This window comes from Macaca thibetana, chromosome 4 (genome assembly GCF_024542745.1).
Source record: "Macaca thibetana thibetana isolate TM-01 chromosome 4, ASM2454274v1, whole genome shotgun sequence".
Taxonomy (NCBI): domain Eukaryota; kingdom Metazoa; phylum Chordata; class Mammalia; order Primates; family Cercopithecidae; genus Macaca; species Macaca thibetana.
The window spans coordinates 11,691,548-11,711,068 of NC_065581.1; the positions used below are offsets into that span (position 1 = coordinate 11,691,548).

The 19,521-nt window shown below is 45.0% G+C and overlaps 1 protein-coding gene, 1 long non-coding RNA gene and 1 other non-coding gene across 4 annotated transcripts in view; 2 read left to right on the top strand and 1 right to left on the bottom strand.

The window, feature by feature from the left end:
- The window catches only part of LOC126953891 (uncharacterized), a 113,123-nt gene that overhangs the window by 88,711 nt on the left and 4,891 nt on the right, over positions 1-19,521 (top strand). Inside the window, exon 2 of the long non-coding RNA XR_007725402.1 lies at positions 8,511-8,834. This is a non-coding gene — a long non-coding RNA (uncharacterized LOC126953891). The remainder of the gene's footprint in view (positions 1-8,510; positions 8,835-19,521) is intronic.
- On the top strand, positions 8,251-8,392 carry LOC126954056 (small nucleolar RNA SNORA67). Its single transcript, XR_007725507.1, has one exon. It is a non-coding gene; the product is annotated as a small nucleolar RNA SNORA67 (small nucleolar RNA).
- The window catches only part of ADTRP (androgen dependent TFPI regulating protein), a 91,641-nt gene continuing 84,502 nt past the window's right edge, over positions 12,383-19,521 (bottom strand). For both annotated transcript variants that reach the window (XM_050789602.1, XM_050789601.1), the window contains exon 7: positions 12,383-13,239. In XM_050789602.1, the coding sequence (XP_050645559.1) occupies positions 13,205-13,239 (35 nt within the window). In that variant the 3' untranslated portion in view covers positions 12,383-13,204. The remainder of the gene's footprint in view (positions 13,240-19,521) is intronic.

A 19,521-nucleotide genomic window follows, 5' to 3' on the forward strand; every position in this document is an offset into this window, starting at 1 on the left:
ATTTGCTTAAATGCAAAATGTGAGCATCAAAGAGGTTGAAAATGTTATATCTCATTATCTCTTTACTCAAGGGTGAGGGGGCATAAGTGGAGAAAAGATGAAGTTTATGCAGCAAATTGCTAACTGGAACAAGGCGTAGGATTTTCAAAACACAAGATAATTAGTTTTACTATCTCTTAAAAAAAAAAAGAAGAGCCCATTTAGCCACCAGAGGGCTCTCATCTTCCCATTAAATAGCAGGCCTAGACCCAAACATGAGCTAATGTAAAAATGCAGTTGAAAACCAGAAGAGAATATATATATATATGTTCAACTGCATTTTTTCATTTTATATTTTGTATATATATAAAATACACACACATATATAGGTATTTCCTTTCCTCCCCATGAAATGTATACTACAATTGTAAAAACATCCTGCCAAGCCTTCTTATTACAACATAAGAAGATAGACATTCATCAAAAGTGCTTCAAATACTCTACCTCCAAATATCAAGGAGGGCCTCCTTGTCTTTTGTTAATTGCTAAATGAGGCCGGGCACAGTGGCTCACGCCTACAATCCCAACAATTTGGGAGACCTAGGAGGGTGGATCGCTTGAGGTCAGGAATTTGAAACCAGCCTGACTAACATGACGAAAACCCGTTTCTACTAAAAATACAAAAATTAGCCAGGTGTGGTGGCAAGTGCCTGTAATCCCAGCTACTCGGGAGGCTGAGGCATAAGAATTGCTTGAACCCAGGAGGTAGAGGTTGCAGCTAGCTGAGATCGCACCCAGGGTGACAGAGCAATACTCCATCTCAAATAATAATAATAATAAAACAAAAAAGCAAAATGAATTTGTCTCTAGGGCTCTATAAGACCATGACTGCTTGGGAGGCATTCCTATACACCCGTAGGAAGAAGGAGGGCGCTACAATGGACTGCTTTCCCTTTGCCCAAGTCTCCTGAAATTGGGTTATGTGTTGAAATGTTAATGCTTTGCATAGACTTAGAGGGTTCTAAAATCTAGGATTTCTAGACTCCATTGCATTTACAATATTTCATTGCCTTCCTTTATTTTTATTGTGTTTGAACTTCAAGTTGGGGAATGGGTGCTGGAACATGGGATTTGGAACCCTCTTGTTGATGCTGTGAAGCCACGCGGACAGTAAGTGAGCTTCCCTTCCATGAACGCCGTCTGCATCCTAGTGCTGCCATCAGCTCCTCTATACTATAATTTCACACAACATCTCCCAGGCGTTCAAATTATAACCCATAAGTAGCCTCCATTGGATTAGTAGAGGCTTTTAGTTAAGAGAACAGAGAAAGAAATGGGTGTTTATTGGATGCTGACACTGGGTTGAATGTCCTCAGCCTATTATTATTATCAACATCATCATCCTTCTTCTCAGTAGCACTAACACAAAGCAGGTATTGGGTTCCTCCTCTATATATGAGGAAACCAAGCTCTGAAAGGTTGAATGAGTCACCCAAGATGGTAAATGCTGTGGAAATGGGACTAACCGAATTTAGAGTATCTGTAAACTTTGTGTTCTTTCATTCTGATGCTGTAGTACCACCGTGATGTGAACGTATACTTTGGGCTTTCTTTGTCCCTGGGATACCACCCCCTGTCGATGGCATTCAGGGGTCTCTGGGGCCATAGCTTGTAGGTGGAGTTTTGAGGCAGAATGTCCCATGGCTCTGCAATGTCCACTGAGAATGTCTCTTAATGGTGGTTGCAGCAACACGACAGGGGCCCCTCTATATGTGTGGTAGGAGGGGAAAGATAGTGCCTCCTCAATCCTTCATCCTTCACAGGAGGAAGACATGGTGGCCCACAGCTGAGAGAACACACACTCAGAGATTTTCCCTGACTGCTCCTTGCCTTAAGCAATGTCATAAGAACAGGGTGGTGGCATAGGGTTGGTTGTGAAATCTGTAGCCATGCAGGACAGTGGCCTTCAGTAGCTTGTTCAGGAGGCCACGCCCCAGACCACCATCTTGCAGGCATCACTAGCCACATAAGACCACGTGCCAAACGCAGACCTGTGCAGAGCAGAGGGAGCCCTGGAGCCTGTGGAACACCAAGTCCCCTCACTGTCACGCATGGAACAGTCTCCAATATGAATTTTCAAAGGAACACTCACACAGAGTTTTCTTTCTGGAATCTGCTCCACTGAATGGCTTCATCCTAGGGAGGAGAGACTGTTGTTTCCTTGATGGGATGATGTGGGATTTGGGGAGACTCTTGAATGAAGAGAGGAGAGTTTGGCAAGCAGAAGCGGAAGGATTATTATAGGCCTATGAGTCACAGACACTGCAGGCAAACGACGCAGAGAGCGGAGAGTGGGCGGATCCAGAGAAAGGAGGTGAGGCCAGGGGAGCCAAGGAAGAGGAGTGTAGCAGTCAGCGATCTCCAGAGAAGCTGGATCAATGGGATGTGTACATACCTAGAAAGAGATTTATTTTAAGGGCTTGGTTCACGTGATGATGGAGGCTGGCAAGTCCCAAATTATCAGGGCAGGCCAGCAAGCTGGAGACCGAGGGGAGAGCCCAGGCCACAGTTCAAGTCTAAAGGTCATTTGTTGGCACAGTTCCCACAAGGTGCCTTCCCGGTTCCAGCAGTCTGGGCTGTTGCTAGGGAAGTGCACTGAGGCCCCAGGGAGACAGGAGACAGCCCCACCAGAAAGCTTTGCAGAGGCATCTGAGCCATTCCCAGAGTCTGGCTCCACCCTCCACCTCAAAGTCTGTTGCACCCAAAGGGACCAGGCAGTTGGTCAAGCCACAAAATGTGCTGGGCACTTGCATGGCTGGGCAGTGGCTTTGCAAGGAAGCTAGGAGCAAAGGCAGTGGCTCTCTCAGATGATGTTCAAAACAACCTGAAGACCTCAGCTGCTGCCATAGGCAAGGAAAATGGACAAGAATTCCCATACGTCAGGAATCCAGGCGGCCTCCAACCTTGGCTGCACATGGGAATGACCTGGAGGTGCTTTTAAGATTCCCAGTGCCCAATCTGCAGCCCAGACCAATTCAGAATCTCTGGAGGAGACATCTGGGCATAAGTACTTTTAGAAGGTCCCCAGGTGGCTCCGAAACTGCAGGCGAGGCTGAATGGCTCTGCCATATACTCTTAGTAGCAATTCGTATTTCCCCTTTCCCTTCGAGGTCTCCTTCTGTCCGTTTACCCACTCGTATGCCTGTTAAGGCTCAGGCTCAGGAAAGAGGGCGTTTCCACAATAACACTCGTCCCCAAGCCTGTACCCTTCCCACAGTGCCTCGGAAGATTTCAAATGAAAATGTTTAATGTTTTGACCTTGAGGAGACAGAAGGAAGGTCTGGTGTTCCAGACATTGTGAAGGGAACAGAAGCAGGATTTGGTAGAAGTTGTGTGGTTTAATGGAAAGGGGGTAGGTGTCAGAGCCAGCCAGAATGAGCTCTGTGCTGTCACTGGGTAATTCTTTGTTGACAGAAAAATCTGTCAACCTTGCTGAGCTTCAGTTTCTTTATCCTTAATATTGAGAGAATGATGCCTGAATCCCTGAGCATGGTGAGGCCTAGAGATAATGAACTGCAAACGCCTGTCCTGCAGTGGGCACTCAACAGATGGTATAAATTACTGGTGACTCCTTGAACCAGGAAAGACACGTGAGAATAGTTAAAAGCTGGAATTTAGCATCTCAATCCCCTCATTTGTCAAATAGGGATAATGTATTGGGTTGAATATGGTCTCACCCCTTGCACCCCCAATACGCGTGTCCACCTAAAACCTCAGAATGTGACCTTATTTGGAAATAGGGTATTTGCAGATATGATTAGTTTAGGATTCTGAAATAAATGATCCTAGACTTACAGTAGACTCTAAATCGGTGACTAGCATCCTTATAAGAGAAAGGACAGGGAGACTTGAACACAGATTCCAGATTCTCTGTAAGGTAAGAGGTGCAGAGACACACAGGGAAGAATGCTATGTGGAAACAGGCAGATATTGGAGTGATGTGGCCACAAACCAAAGATTAGTGGGAGCCACCAGGAAGAAAGATACTTCCTCAGAGGCTTCAGAGGAAGCATAGTACTACTGACACCTTGATTTCAGACTGCTGGCTAGCAGAACGGTGAGAGGATACATTTCTATTATTTATTTATTTATTTATCTATCTATTTATTTATTTATTTTTAGACAGAGTCTAGTTCTGTCACCCAGGCTGGAGTGCAGTTGCATGATCTCAGCTCACTGCAACCTCTGCCTCCCGGGTTCAAGCGATTCTGCTGCCTCAGCCTCCCGAGTAGCTGAGATTACAGGTGCCCGCCACCATGCTCAGCTAATTTTTGTAGTTTTAGTAGAGACGTTTCAAGGGGTTTCACTGTGTTGTCCCGGCTGATCTCGAGCTCCTGACCTCGTGATCCACCCGCCTTGGCCTCCGAAAGTGCTGGGATTACAGGCGTGAGTCACCACGCCCGGCCACATTTCTATTATTTTTAAGCCACCTAGTTTGTGATACTTGGCTGTAGTAGCTCCAGGAAACTAAAACAGATAATAATCATAACTATACTACTTCTAGGTTATTGTAACTAAAATAAATTTATATTGCAAATATAACTGAATTTAGTAGAAGTGAAATTTTAGTTAAATATGAATTGGAATTATTTAGATGCCAGGTAAGCAGTCTAAGGTGATGATTTCTGTGCTAGGAACAAAGGCCACTGGCGCTTGGAGGGTCTTTCAAGTGTGATGGTGTGAGGGATACAGTGAAATGGCAAGGGTTGAGTTTAGGAAGGGAGAAGGTGAGACGCAGTAAGTCAACACCAAAGAGTGCCCTCTCGGGCACCTCCACTCACCAACCAGGGAGGAGCGCCTGGCTATCCTTTGATGTCTATCTCACAAGCACCTCATGCTCAAATAGCTTAGCATCTTCTTGGCTCTCATCTTGGGGATCCCCCTTAAAGTTATGCTTTCAATCCCATCCCCAATAAGCAACTGCAGAACCACGATTCATGCAGCTGTGGCATTTTCGTTAAGCCCTAGAATGAATGGGTAAGTTTACCTTTGTCATTGTGTATATAGTCATGCCAATAATCCCTGTCTTCCACGCTTAGGGTCTAAAATGGTTCCCAAGTGGACTTAGAGGTGTTCACCTGTGAATTGGAAGGACATTTTGGAATGGTTCTTTCCTTTCCCTTGATTTGAGGATTGCATAGAAATCCACATTGCTGAGTGGGAAAACTGAATTGGTGTCCAGCGGTTCTTTTGGCCTCTTCCTCTTAGTTTGGTGATATGTGAGCGTAACAAAAGGTCATGATGGCAGGATGAGTCTGGAAGAGGAAAAATACTGGCAGTGATAATGCAATCTCTTTAACAAGAAAGAGAATTTTATTTAACCACATGATTTTAAAAATTGGCAAACTTGCTGGGTGCGGTGCCTCATGCCTGTAACCCCAGCACATTGGGAGGCCAAGGTGGGTGGATCATCTGAAGTCAGGAGTTTGAGACCAGCCTGACCAACACAGTGAAACCCCATCTGTACTAAAAATACAAAATTAGCCAGGCATGGTGGCACACGCCTCTAATCCCAGCTACTCGGGAGGCTGAGGCAGGAGAATCACTTGAACCCAGGAGGCAGAGGTTGCAGTGAGCCGAGATCATGCCATTGTACTCTAGCCTGGGAAAGAAGAGCAAAACTCCATCTCAAAAAAAAAAAAAAAAAAAAAAAAAAAAATTGGCAAAGTTGAGTTAATGCATATATATAAAATGGCAACATAAGTGCATTTTAGAATGTAGTTAGAAAAATTTTCATAAGGAATAAAACATGTCTAGATTTGGAGTCTTCAGAATCATGCACCAGATTCCTGGCAAGGTATTGTAAAAGTCATACAGTACATATTTTCCTAACTCTACGTCATCTAACTGCATTATTAGAATCTTAATAAAATTTAGTGTTGAGTGAAAACAAATCCCTAAAGTGTAACCAAATATATTTGCTCAGGCCAGACTTAAGCCTCAGCGGAAGGTTTTGTAAGCTCTTATGGTGGAAGGGATCCTTTTCTTCTTCCTGTTAGCATCTCAGAGGAGCTGAGTCTAGCAGAGCAGCTGCTAACAGAGGAAGCTGGGAAAGCCTGGCTTGGCTTCTCAAAGGAGAGGCAAGATGAAAGCATGCGAGCCTCCGACACAGGCCTGCAAATGCCAGGCGATGACCACCATGTCCCTATCCTCAGGCCATGGCATGCATGTCGCCAGGGACATACACATAGTAGGCACTTCATAATGATTTGTATAATGAATGAACGAGTCCTACAGTGTGGTGGAGTGTAGTGTTGTCCAACTTACTGAACTAAGTTGAACCCTATTATTATTATTATTGGCTTAAGAAATTCATTATTTTTGGCCAGGCGTGGTGGCTCATGCCTGTAATCCCAGCACTTTGGGAGGCTTAGGCCAGCGGATCACGAGCTCAGGAGATCGAGACCATCCTGACTAACACGGTGAAACCCCGTCTCTACTAAAAATACAAAAAACTAACCGGGCGTGGTGGCGGGCGCCTGTTGTCCCAGCTACTCGGGAGGCTGAGGCAGGAGAATGGCGTGACTCGGGAGGCAGAGCTTGCAGTGAGCCGAGATCGCGCCACTGTACTCCAGCCTGGGCGACAGAGCAAGACTCCGTCCATCTCAAAAAAAAAAAAAAAAAAAAAAGAAATTCATTATTTTTAATAACACTATTATTGCATTAAGAAATCAATTTCGTGGTCACGACATATTTTAATGGAATAGGAAACAACATCATAGAAAATAAAGTGGCATGTCACCCATATAAAATCGAGTATGAGTTTATGAAACTTTTCACAGAAGTGTGTGTGTTGTATGTGTGTGTTTCTACTGGATTATTATGTAAAATGTATTTCTCAGCGTATCAGTCAAGAAATACTTCTCTCAGAAGTATTATATGTTAAATCTGGCTCTCCATATGAAATGGGCGGCTTTATTGGTGAAAATATTTTTTTTTTTTTTGTATATTAGCAAGATATTTAGGGTGGCAGTGAGAACAGAGGCCCTTTCCATGGCCCGGAAATAACTACACCATGTAAGAGGCTGACGACATTATGGTGATGATGATGTGCTAGTCAGACTAGACCAGGCCTTAATGATAAGCACTTGCCATCTGTCAGGAAGGGGTGAGAAGTCACCTAAGGTAAAATGAATTCTGATGTAAACAAGGTTTGTCTTCAACATCCCCCCACCTCCTGTTTAAGGATCAGTCTTCTGACTGGGACCCTAGTAGCCTGTAGGCTCGAGTCATCAAGGCCATCTAATCGTCCATTCTAGAGCTTCCCTGCATGCAAGCCATTTATCCTCCAGGCCATTCCTCATCTCTTTCTCCTTTTCATCAAATGTATCTGCTATGCGTCCTATTCTATCAATGTTCGTTCACTACCAGGTCACATAAAACTGTAATTTGCTCGTCACTGTAAATAGATTTGCGGTATGTAAGATGGAGAGAGTATCTGAAATGAAACAATGACTCTAATGTTGAGACTATCAGCTTCCAGGGAAGCCTAGGGTGGAAAATAACTGGTGATGATGCCTGTAAGGTTAAGAAGCTATAAGGAATCCCCAAGTCCGTCTGTATATTTGAGTACTTTCTAATGGTGCAGAGTTAGGCTTTGTGGAGATATAAAGAGGAAGACATGGCCCCTAGTCCCAGGAGTTTGCAATCAAGCAGGTGGGATGGTGAATTAGGCCATTCTTGCATTGCTATAAAACAAATACCCAAAGCTAGGTAATTTATAAAGAAAAGAGGTTTGATTGGTACACAGTTCTGCAGGCTTTACAGGAAGAATGGTGCTGGCATCTCCTAGGCTTCTGGGGAGGCCTCAGGAAGCTTACAATCACGGCAGAAGGTGAAGTGGGAGCAGGCACGTTATATAGTGCGAACAGGAGCAAGAGAGATGGGGGAAGGAGGTGCCACACACTTTTAGACAACCAGATCTTGCCAGAACTCACTATGACGAGGCCAGCCCTAAGAAGATGGCATTAAATCATTCATGAGAAATCCACTCCCATGATCCAAACACCTCCCACCAGGCCCCACCTCCAACACTGGGGATCATGATTCAACATGAGGTTTCGAGGAGACAACACCCTAACTATATCAGACGGAGATCTTGGGTGCCAGGCACTTGCATCCACCACTTTAAATTACCTTATTTAATTGTGGTGGTGTCATCATCTAATTTTGCAGACAAGGAACCAAGGCTCAGAGGAGTAAACTATTTTTATCCAAGGTGAGTCCCTCTCCAAGGGGCTGACTAGTGCCCCTCTTAGGACAGTAGCAAGTTGGAATAAAGTTGGGCATGCCTAAGGTCTTTAAGGAACAGGGGATGCTTACTTCCTTTGCATTCCTTTGGCCACTTACATAGCATACTTAAGCTCCTTCTGGATAGACTGTGTCCTCTTATTCACATGCTGAAATTGTTATACATTTTTAAACAATAAGCGAATAATATATTTTTCTAAAAAGTAACTGATTTTCTCTAGGTTCAGTATAGATAGCCAGCCATGGGAGTCAGAATTTGAACTCAGATCTGGTCTGGTTCTGAAGGCTCTGTTCTTTCCAGCTTTGAGACAAAGGAGCAAATGTGAGAAGTGCCTTTTGCTCACTTCTGCTTGCCAGCAGAATTTCCCAAAAGCCCCGGACTGTGAAGATGTGCAGCTCTTTGGAAAGATGCTTTGAAGACGAAACCTTTAACAGGGTTAGTGCCTATGCCTCTGTAATCTACAACCAGATGCACTCTTATACCCAAGCCTTGATGGGATTCTGCTACGATGTAACTTCTGAGCAAATTTGATGTGACTGTGCAGGTCCTGAAACTCCACTTCCTGTCTGTAAGCAGTGGACTGAAATCCTGGGCTGGAGCAGTCTCATAGGATCTCTCTGAAAGGCTGTTCCCAGGCTGTAGGCCTTGGTCTGTAGTCCACAGTAAGACTTCTGAATACAACTAACTTTGATTCTTTAAAAGCTTGACTGTTTTCTTTAGTCGGCATGGCATTCCATACCATTCCAGAAACAGCAGCCAGGGGGATATGTGAAGGAGAGAGCGATGGCGTAGTGTGTGGAGCTGCTTAGCTGTTAACTAGCGGAGTTAAGAGAAGGCAGCCGGCCAAATGCCCTGGAGGGGCGAGGCAAAGCTTTTCAGAGAGCTGGGAAGTGGCACTCCAGTGAGGTCTGAAGCCATGAAGGATGACTTATTTATCCCACAGGAGCTGGAAGAAGACGGGTCTTTCCGGGGAGTGTGACCAGTTTAAGCAAAGGCTTAGGGGCAGGAATAAAAATGTGCTGGGCCGGGTGCGGTGGCTCACGCCTGTAATCCTGGCACTTTGGGAGGCTGAGGCGGGCAGATCACGAGGTCAGGAGATCGAGACCATCCTGGCTAACGCGGTGAAACCCCGTCTCTAGTAAAAATACAAAAAATTAGCCGGGCGAGGTGGCGGGTGCCTGTAGTCCCAGCTACTTGGGAGGCTGAGGCGGGAGAATGGCATGAACCCGAGAGGCGGAGCTTGCAGTGAGCCTAGATCCCGCCACTGCACTCCAGCCTGGGCCACAGCAAGACTCCATCTCAAAAAAAAAAAAAAAAAAAAAAAAAAAAAAAGTGCTGAAAGTGGGAAAGGGGAGCTGGTTAAGGGACTAAAAGTTATTCCTTGTGGACCACCTTCTCATCACACGCTCTTTGACCTCATTGTAGTTCAATGGAAGGAAAGAGAGTCAAAAGCTGGAGGGAAGTTTCTCTCCAAGCGGACAGGGGCTCAGCAAATCCAGCCTTCCCCGCAGTCTTACCTGGAGCTATTGCCTGGGGAAGAGGGTGTTCAGGGCACAGTAGCCCAAGGCTGGAGGCACCTTTGCTCAGAAGCGCCTGTGGTGCTGCTCCTCGTGGGCCTCCTGGGAGGAAGGGCCAGGGAGCCAGGCGCTTCTCCCATCCCCTTCTGGAATCCTGGCCAGTTTCCACGTACATAACCCAGCTTAATCCATAGAAACAGGAGCTGCAAGGCATGTTCTTTCTCTTGTTTTCCTCTCCAAGACACGGAAACCTTTATTTTCTCCCTACACCACAAACCGGTACTGTTCAATAATATTGGATAATTGCACCTGTCGCACTCCCCATATTGTGCTGAGGAAAAATAATTGCTGGTTTTCTGCTTTGCCGTTGAGCTGTGACTCCGTCATTTGACTCGGAGCATGTCATTTTCTCCCATTTTAGACTGTGTACAGTCAAACCCTGTGAAAGGACTCACAGACAGCGGCCCTGCGTGTGTGAGTGGGCGCGGGCCTCATTCAGCAACGATTTCTAATTTATACAGCATTGAAAATCCACAGCTATAAATAAACAGTTCTGACTGGCTTTGCTGCCTACTCAAATGCTTTATTAAAAAAAAAAAAAAAAAGTCACCAGCAACTGCATGAGAAAGGAAAACAAGAATGTCTGGAGGTGGAGTCTGGCTTCTGAATCCTGGGCTTGGGAGGGGGAACGCCCCACTTTGGGACCGGCTCAGTGCTCAGCCCCTCCAGGTTTTGGAAGGCCTGGCCTCCTCGCTCCTTGCTCAGCCCCTCACGCTCTCCACGTGTGGGTGCAATGTGTTTGGGGATTACAGTCTATGAAACTGGCTTCCTGTTATGACAAGCATTGCAAGTGAGTAGGTGCGGAGGAACTGAAAATAGCTTAAGAAATGTAGGACCCTTCTGGGGAGAGAATGGGGTTAAGGCATTGTTTAGGCAACAAGACAAGTCTTCTACCCAAATTCAGAATTGGTTTCAAATGTGAGACAGCAACACTGGAACAGAAGCATGAGTATAGGCCAGTCCCTGGGGTAGCAGTGGCAGTGTCCTTCCTCCTCCTGTAATGGGGACAGTTTCCACCAATTTGGGATCTCTTGACCACCTTTCTTTTGTCCAGCTCTGCAAGATGTGGACACGTTTTTGTTTTGTTTTTTAAATAAAGGTTTTTGGATGACCCGGTACTGCTTTGCTCTGTAAGAAAGAGGAAGGAAACTGGGCTCAGGAGTCAACTCTCTGTGTGACCTTGGAGTTGTCATTTCCCTGCTCCGAACGAGAGGTGTGCTGGAGCCAGTCTGCACAGGCTCTCGAGGACTGAGTGGTTGTGCACATCTCTTCCCAACTCTACATTCAGCAGCATGCTGCCAGCTTGAAAAAGGCCATGGTGAGAGTGTTTACACCACGGAAATGAGCACACGTTATCAATCAGAGCCTGACATCTTTTCCCCAGAGAGCTGGTTGTTAAACATTTCCCAGCACACCACCATCAGAAACTCAGTTTGCTCATTTGTAAAATGAGAACGTAACTCATCTCCTACTTACAAAGTTTCCGTGGGCTAAAATAAGTGAGAGTGGTGATAAATTACTTGACACTATACAAATATTGCTAGAATCATCATGTGATTGCTATAGTTGTCATCTTCTATTAAGGGCCTAACATAGTACTATGTAATTTGCAAATACCATGTGCCTTACAGTAAACGTTTAATCAGTGTGTTATTGTTTTGTTGTTGATCCTTTCTTAAGCCACTGCAGCACCCACCATGCTCTTGTGTGCTTAGGTATGTGCTCAATGGGAAATGGTTTCGAGACATTTCGAGTGTTGGAAGAGACACTGCACAATGGCCAGGCATGCTGCGATCAAGGTTTAATTTGGTCCTAGGTCCAGTAAATCCACAAATAGAAACTTGCAGGCTCGTCCCCACCAAGAGCTTACTGTGACTGCAAGTTTACGCAGCCCGAGTCACCTTTGGGGTGTGGAAAATTTGGGTGATCCCCCGAGGGCCTCATGTTTGGGGAATTTCCACTGTGGCAACTGCTTCTGAGCTCCTGCTGAGACCAGGTGCTTGGAGCAGTGAAGAGGCTGCAGTAGATGTGGGGAAAGAGGTGGTATTCCCAGCTCCATCTGGAAAAGACTCGAGGCCCATATTAACAGAACAGTAGAAAAAGAAGTGGGGATTAAGCAGGTTTCTTGGTGCCTGTCCTGGTCTTCCCTTGGGCTGCCTTCCTCCCTGAGATATTCTGTCCTCTTCTGTAACCCTTCAAGACCACTCTTGCTCATTTTTACCAAATTTTTCCTATATAATGTTAGGTTGGGAAGTCCAAGTGCAATTTTCTTCAGTATCCACACCCCAACCCATATGAGCCTAGTGACATACTAGTAGACTCAAATATGTTTACCCACCAATAGACATTTGCCATTTGTGCCAGGAAAATAACACTAGGAAAATCACAGGAGGGATCATGAATCCTTGTTAAGCATCTGAAAATCAGCTTTGTTAAAACACACACTCATTCAGAAAAGTGCTTTGTAGCAAAGCAATCTCAACAGCTCTCATAATTCTATCACTTCCCATCCAGATTCTTGTGCAAGTACAAGTATTAATACACCATTTATTTGATGAATTAATCAATGATCAAATGGAAGAGGTTTTGACAATGTCACTAATACCTGCCCTGAACGCTTGCTTAGAAGAGAAACAGATTTCCCAGTATTTTTTATAACTTACTTTCCCATTGTCTCCAATTAATTTGCTATTATCCCAAGTAGACAGACAACTTCAGTAGTAGCTATCACCCTACATTTTTAGATCATTGAAAAAAAATGGATGAGCAATCCACGAAAATAACTAGCTTACTGAAATGCTTGGTTTTTAAAGGAAAATTGGTATTATTAAAAAAAAAAAAAAAAAAAAAAAGGCCCAGGACTGGTAGCTAGGAGATCCGGGAGACAGAAGCCATTGCTCTGGTTCTGACACTAAGTAACCCTTTTGCCTTGTGCAGGTAACTTCTTATCTAGGTCCTCAGCATCCTCCTCTGTAAACTGAAGAGTTTAAATGACTCTAAGTTCCTCTCTCTCTCTCTCTAGATGTTCTCTAACACCAAGTTTATGTGAGTTTCTTTGGCCAGGTTTTAACCAGAGACCATCCTCCGTGAAGGTCAAAGGTCATCAATTCTCAGATGGCAGGAGTTGTTTTTGGCATGTACAGTCAACCTTTCAAAAAACCAAGAGTTCTCAAGTTAAGCTCCCTTCATGAACCTCTTTTTAAATTTAAGTATCACTCTCTGTCCCTCCTGATTTCCTATGTTGCTCCACCACCTCCCTCCATCAGAAAAAAAAAAAAAAGATGAGAAAAATCTCTTGTGTTTTCTTCCTTCTTGGTTCTTGGAAAACGGTGTGCAATCACTTCCTCTTCTTCCGTGGCTGCCTCATGTCACCTGTACAAACAAGAACAGAGACAGACCTCAGGCTTCAGGCTTTCCCTAATGGGTATTTTTGCTGTGGGTAAAGATTCACTCCGATTTGGGGCAGTGGAAAGTCGAACACACTTTTCCCAAGGCGACAAGATACAGTTTAGGGAGTTATGAAAAATAGCTGCCATGACGACAGGGGCAGAGAACAACTCGGCCATCCTCCCTCCGTGCCGGGTTCACAGTTAGCCAGGCACCCATGATGCTGCTTGCCTTCAGGTGCTCTGCATAGCTAAGAGGAAGCATATTGCTGTGGTTCTGCGTGAGTGTTTGCAGGCTACAAACAATCCATCAGCAAACTTTGAGACTTTGCAGATGGAGATGAAGAGACCACATCAAATTAGAGAGGAAATAGAAGGGTGGATGTTCACCTAATTGGGGTCATTCTGTGACCTCTTAGCAAATGAATTCATCAGCCTGGTGGAAAAGTACTGGCATATGGATTAGGTCTGAGTAAGCTCATTAGAGGGGCATTATTCTACTGAAATTATAGCATTAGATTTGTAGAATGACTTCTATTCAGCCAACAAGTTGGTACTCCATATTTAATGATCATAAATCTTTGTGTAAGCTCTGCAATTTATGAAATTTCATTAGCTCATTATCCTTTGCGCTTGTTGCCAAATACTATCAATCCTACTTTAAAAACTTCTCCATTCCAGAACTTAGAGCCCTGGTAGTTCTGGCTTGATATTCCTGTAGCAAATCCATGCTCCTAATTCCACAGTTCACCCTTCAGACCTTGCCACCTTCATCAATTCTATCCTTAACAGTAAACACTAGATACCTTATACTAATTCCATTCTGCTGGAACTCCACTTCTTAAAGGCTATCGTGACTGGCGACTTTTGAAGTCCTGTTTGTGGCCCCTTAATCACACTGATTTCCTAGGATGGCCACCTCTTGATCACGCAGTCCTCATAGCTATCCTTGTATTCATCTCATGCAAGATTTTCAAGATCAAAACTCTCTCTTCTTCATCTGCTTCTCATCAATCTAGACTACCCCAGTCATCAGCCAAGTCTTATTGTTTATCAAGCTTTATGGGTTTCACATTGTTTTCATTGGTGGGTCTACTTTTTTCTCTTCCGTTTTTCTTTCTTTTTCTTTTTCTTTTTTTTTTTGAGACAAAGTCTTTGCCCAGGCTGGAATACGGTGGCATAATCTCAGCCCACTGCGGCCTTGAACTCCTGGGCTGGAGTCCTCCAACCTCAGTCTCCTGACTAGTTGGGACTATAGGTACACATCACCATGCCCAGCTTTTTTTGTTTGTTTGTTTTTTGTTTTGCTTTTTTATTAGATACAAGGTTTCGCTATGTTGCTCAGGATGATCTTGAACTCCTGGCCTCACCACGAGAGATCCTCCCATCTCAGCCTCCCAGAGTGCTAGGATTACAGGCAAGAGCCACCACACTCGGCCTTATTTTCCATTTTTGATGTGAATTCTCTCCTCCCTAATTAGGCCTTCTCTTCTCTACATTAGGTCTATAAGTACAAGCACAGTACCACCTCTTTCTGTAGAGTATACTCTGGGCCTTTAATGAATTCTTTTTCAATTAAATAACCAGCTTACATACAACAGGGACAATATAAACTTGGTCAATATAAACTTCTCAAATTTCTACCCCCTGGAGTCACTCTGAGGGTTCCTAAAACTTTCTTTTATCCGTGTTGTTTACCATTCCTCAGGCCCTCAAGCCTAACTGTAATCATAACCTCAGTCCTTCCACCCCAGGTGTCAAGGACTGAAGTCTCCCTTCTCCATTTAAGAAACGCAACAGAACCCGAAGGTTTGGAGAAACGCCACCCAGGAGCAGACGTGGTGGTGTGAAGCTCTGCTGGGGGAGGAGAGCAGGTGGCTCCTTCCATTGGATTAGAGTCCTCTGTCCAAAACCAAGTAGCTAGGAGGAACACTAAGAAATGCCCACATACCCATCCACATGCTAGAGAGAACGCACTGTCCCCAAATGGGTCTCTGTGGTGCTCCCAAAGTCATTTTATTCTGTAGGGACTCACATGGCGTGAACATTGCAAAAATCATATTTCTTTTTGCTTCTAGCAGCTGGGAATGGCGAGTGGGGCCTTAGTCTTGAATTCTCACAGAGCTAAGCAGTTTCTAGGCTTCTTTAAGTCTTTGGAATTTATCTCTGATGGTGCTTTTTTTTTTTTTTTTTTGAGACAGGGTCTTGCTGTCACCAGGCTGGAATGCAGTGGTGTGACCTCGGCTCACTGCAACCTCCACTTCCCAGATTCAAGCATTTCTGCCATCTCTTAGCCTCCCGAGTAGCCAGGACTACAGATGTGCACCAGCACACCCAGTTTTTTTTTTTTTTTTTTTTTTTTTTTTTTGTATTTTTAGTAGAGACGGAGTTTCACCATGTTATCGAGGCTGCTCTTGAACTCCTGAGCTCAAGTGATCCACCCGCCTCGGCCTCCCAAAGTGCTGGGATTACAGGTGTGAGCCACTGTGCCTGGCCCTCTGACCATGCTTCTATAATACATAGCTGGAAATAAGGAAACTGTTGACTTAATAATAGATCATATATCTTACCCAAACCAAATTCACAAAATGGATTTTAAGTTGTAATTGGAAAATTATGTTTATTATAAATATTTTCTTGATTGAGAAGCATTTTTCCCAGTCAAAAGTATCCTAGTTGGCAGACAGTAAGTTAGATTCACCCTGACTTGTTTTATTCCTTTATCCTCTATCAGATAGTACCAAGGGCTAGAAATATTTTTATAACCCTGATATTTCGCCTGATATTCTTGACCACTTGGTGTTTGGCTGGTGACTTCCAATCAGGCCACTGGAAGCAGAGATTCCAGCTGTGTCTCAGTATTTCAGAAGCAGAGATTCCAACAGATTCTAGCTTCCATCTTTGCAAGATCTGAACATTTCCTGCAGTCTTGGCCAAGAAACTATTGTTTCAATCAACATCACCGTCGGTACCATATATAATTATATACCTTATTATTCCAATAGTTAGAACTCAGGATAAATAAAAACATACTATTCCCAAAGATTCACACCTATGTATCTACAACCACAGAAATGAATGCCAGGAATTGAAAATTTGAAGAACATTGGCCTGGTTTCAGTGGCCTGACTCAGAAAAGGGCAAGAAGTTTGATTAGCAGGTGTTAGAGAAATGAGGTCTGAGCACTCATAATCCTACGTTCACACTGCAGAAGTCCAGGGAGGAGAGGGAGCTGAGGGCTGGCTGGAGAAACCCCTGTGGGAAACAGGCTGAGGAAGAGGGAGGAATGGTAATCCAGAGCGGGCTCTTTTTGAGTTTAGGGAAATGAAGTTAGGACAAGAAAGGCAAAAGGGAGATAACTTTCTGTCATTGTCCAAATGCTGCCCCAGCGGGACCATGCTTTAAAGTACCTGTGGAGTCATTGCATGATAAAATTCTTCTGTTGTGGAATAAGCAGAGTTAATAAGACAAAACTCATCCAATTCCTTCAGAATAAAACAAGGAGGTGGGCTAGATGGCCTCTAGGCAGCTTTTATCAAGAAAATCTCCCTTTTAAAAAACTTGGTTTATGGCAAATAATATTAAAAGCAAGCTTCAATATCATTCTTTCCGAGACACAATACCAGCGCCACTTAGCCAGGCTGGAATTTTCAGCTTACAATCTGTCCTTAGGATGAGAAGGACCTATGGTCTTAGGGGCCCTGACAAAGGACAGCCTGACCCGTGGCATGTGTCCATCAGGGGCATAGGGAGAGGGGCCGCAGGCCCTGGGTAAGCTGACTGTCTCTCCAACCACCCCCACATAGCAGAGGCCCTGCCATTTGGGCCTAAGGTGCTTAGCCCCTTTCTGTGCCCCAAGATGATTTTCTCTTCCCAAGGGGCTTGTGTCCTGGTGTCAGCATCCTTGAGTGCTATCAATCATCCAGGAAAAAAAAAAAAAAGAAAAAGAAAATTAAGCATGTAAGGGGCAGAGAAGGGAGCCTTTGATAGGATGTCCTGATTGCCTCTTGCCCCCAGTCACTATGGAAGAGAACCTGCCCCGGGCATGCCTGGGTGTTCAGTCATAGCCATGGTGAGCCAAGCTCACAATGTCCTGCCAGAGACAGCTTCTCCTGCCTGCTTCTATCATGGTTTGAAGTTAACATTCCATCTAACTCCTCCCAAAAAGTAGAAATTGAATCTTTCTGGGGGGACGACTGGTCCCAGTAACTGACTCTGTGCTTGCCCAACCCTCTGCCTCATGACACAGAAAGGCTAGCACAGGGCAGGGAGATGGTGACAGGTCAGGCCAGGGAGCCCTGTGGAGCCTCTTGTGAGCTTTTTGACCCTCAGTGCGTTCTTGAAGGACCTTCCTGTGGGCCACAACACCTGCCTCCCTGATGCTCAAAGCCAGTTCCCTGTAACTGCGCGCCCTGGGAGGACCTCATCATACACTTTCCAAGTTAAGATGTGATTCTCAGTATTGTTTCCTATTGCTGTCCTTGCTCTCCTGTCCATATTCACCCACTGATGTGGTACAGGAGGAGGGAGAAAGTGAGTAGATATTCAGCTATTGTGACTATCACCACCAACACCCTTCTCAGTCCAGCAGCCCACTCAGGACAGCACCACACTGCACAAGGATGCCGTAGACAGAATTATCCGCACTGGAAGGAGACCAGGGTCCTGAGATGTAATAGAGTCTTGTCCTCACACCAGCAGCATCGGTATGTCTGGAGTATGCGTTAGAAGGGCAGAATCTCAAACTGCACCCCAGATCCACTAAGCCAGAATCCACACTTTAACAAGATCTCCGGGTTCCCCAAGATCCTCATTTTGATGAGAATCAGTGGCCCAGGTTTGAGAAGCAACGCTCTGTAACAGCGGCTCTGGATCCTGATTGCAAGTTAAAATAACTGGGAAGCTTTAAAAAATACCCATGTCAAGTCACCATCTCTAGAGATATGGATCTAATTGGTCTAAGGTGGGCCTGAGAATTATTATTTTTCAAACTCCCCTAGTGTTTCTGTGATGTAAAAAGCCAAGGTAGAGAACTACTGCTAGAGAGATCCTGTCACATTGAATGACTCTTGACTGATACTTCGCCTGATATTCTTGACCACGTGGTGCTTGGCTGGTGACTTTCAATTGGGCCACTGGAAGCAGAGATTCCAATTCTGTCTCAGGATTTCAGAAGCAGAGATTCCAACAGATTCTAGCCTCCAATAGCCTGACCTCCTATTCGCTGTAAGTACCTGAGGACGTGCTTCATCTCTGTCCATCTGCTGTCAGGTAGCTGTTAGCTTTATTCACTTTCAGCTGGGAAACTGGTAATTTATACATCAACTCGAAGGGGAGAATGAGGGAGAATAAGATGACCAGCAGCAGTGACTAACGCTGTATGCCAGGTCCTGCTGTAGGCGCTAGATCCTCGGCAAGTCATCTGAGGTTCTCCGTGAGCCCAGGAGGAGGTCACCAGCATTATTTCCACTAGGACAAGAGAAAGCTGGGGCACAGAGACCTTTAGTGACTTACTCAGTCTCACAGGTACAAGTGGCAGGGCCAAGATAGAAACTGAGGCAGTTTGGCACCAGAACTTTTCTTCTAACCACAGCCCCCAACTGCCTCCCTGAAGCATTCATTTGAATTTCTGCTCTCACTGAAGGGGGCTCAGGCTGTGGAAGGAGAGAAAACATAGCTTAGCTCTAGCTTTGGACAGAATATGTGGCTATCTGTAAGTTTCCAGAACTGAAGATCTGGAGAAAGGCTCCCAGGTAGGGGAACCAGACAGCGGAGTGCCCAAGCCAAGATGACATCAAACCTTATGAACACTGGCCCAGCAGGCACAGACAGGGACCATCTCAGGCCTCCTGGGCTTGGTGGCCACTCTACTTAGAGGCTGCCTGATCACGGAGGAATTGAAGTGCATCGCCATAGGATACATGGTTGGTTTGCAGCCAGGTGAGGGACATACCCTGGCTTTCTTGATTCCTACTCCAGTGCTCTTTCCCTTGTTTAATACTTTCTGCCCTAACATGCATGTCTTCAACAACTCTCTAACTGGTACACCTTGTCGTCACCCTCCTATACTCCTTAAACTCCCCGCCCAATACTCTACAGTCATTAGAGTCACTCCTTATCTGCCATCTCCAGAACACCTTTGCAAAAAGTTCTACTTTACACCTAGGGAAAAAAGTCCTTGGATATCCTGTTGTCTGCACGGACTGATGCAATGAGAAAGCTAATGGAAATGAGGAATTTTAAGATGAACAAGATGTATCCCTAATCC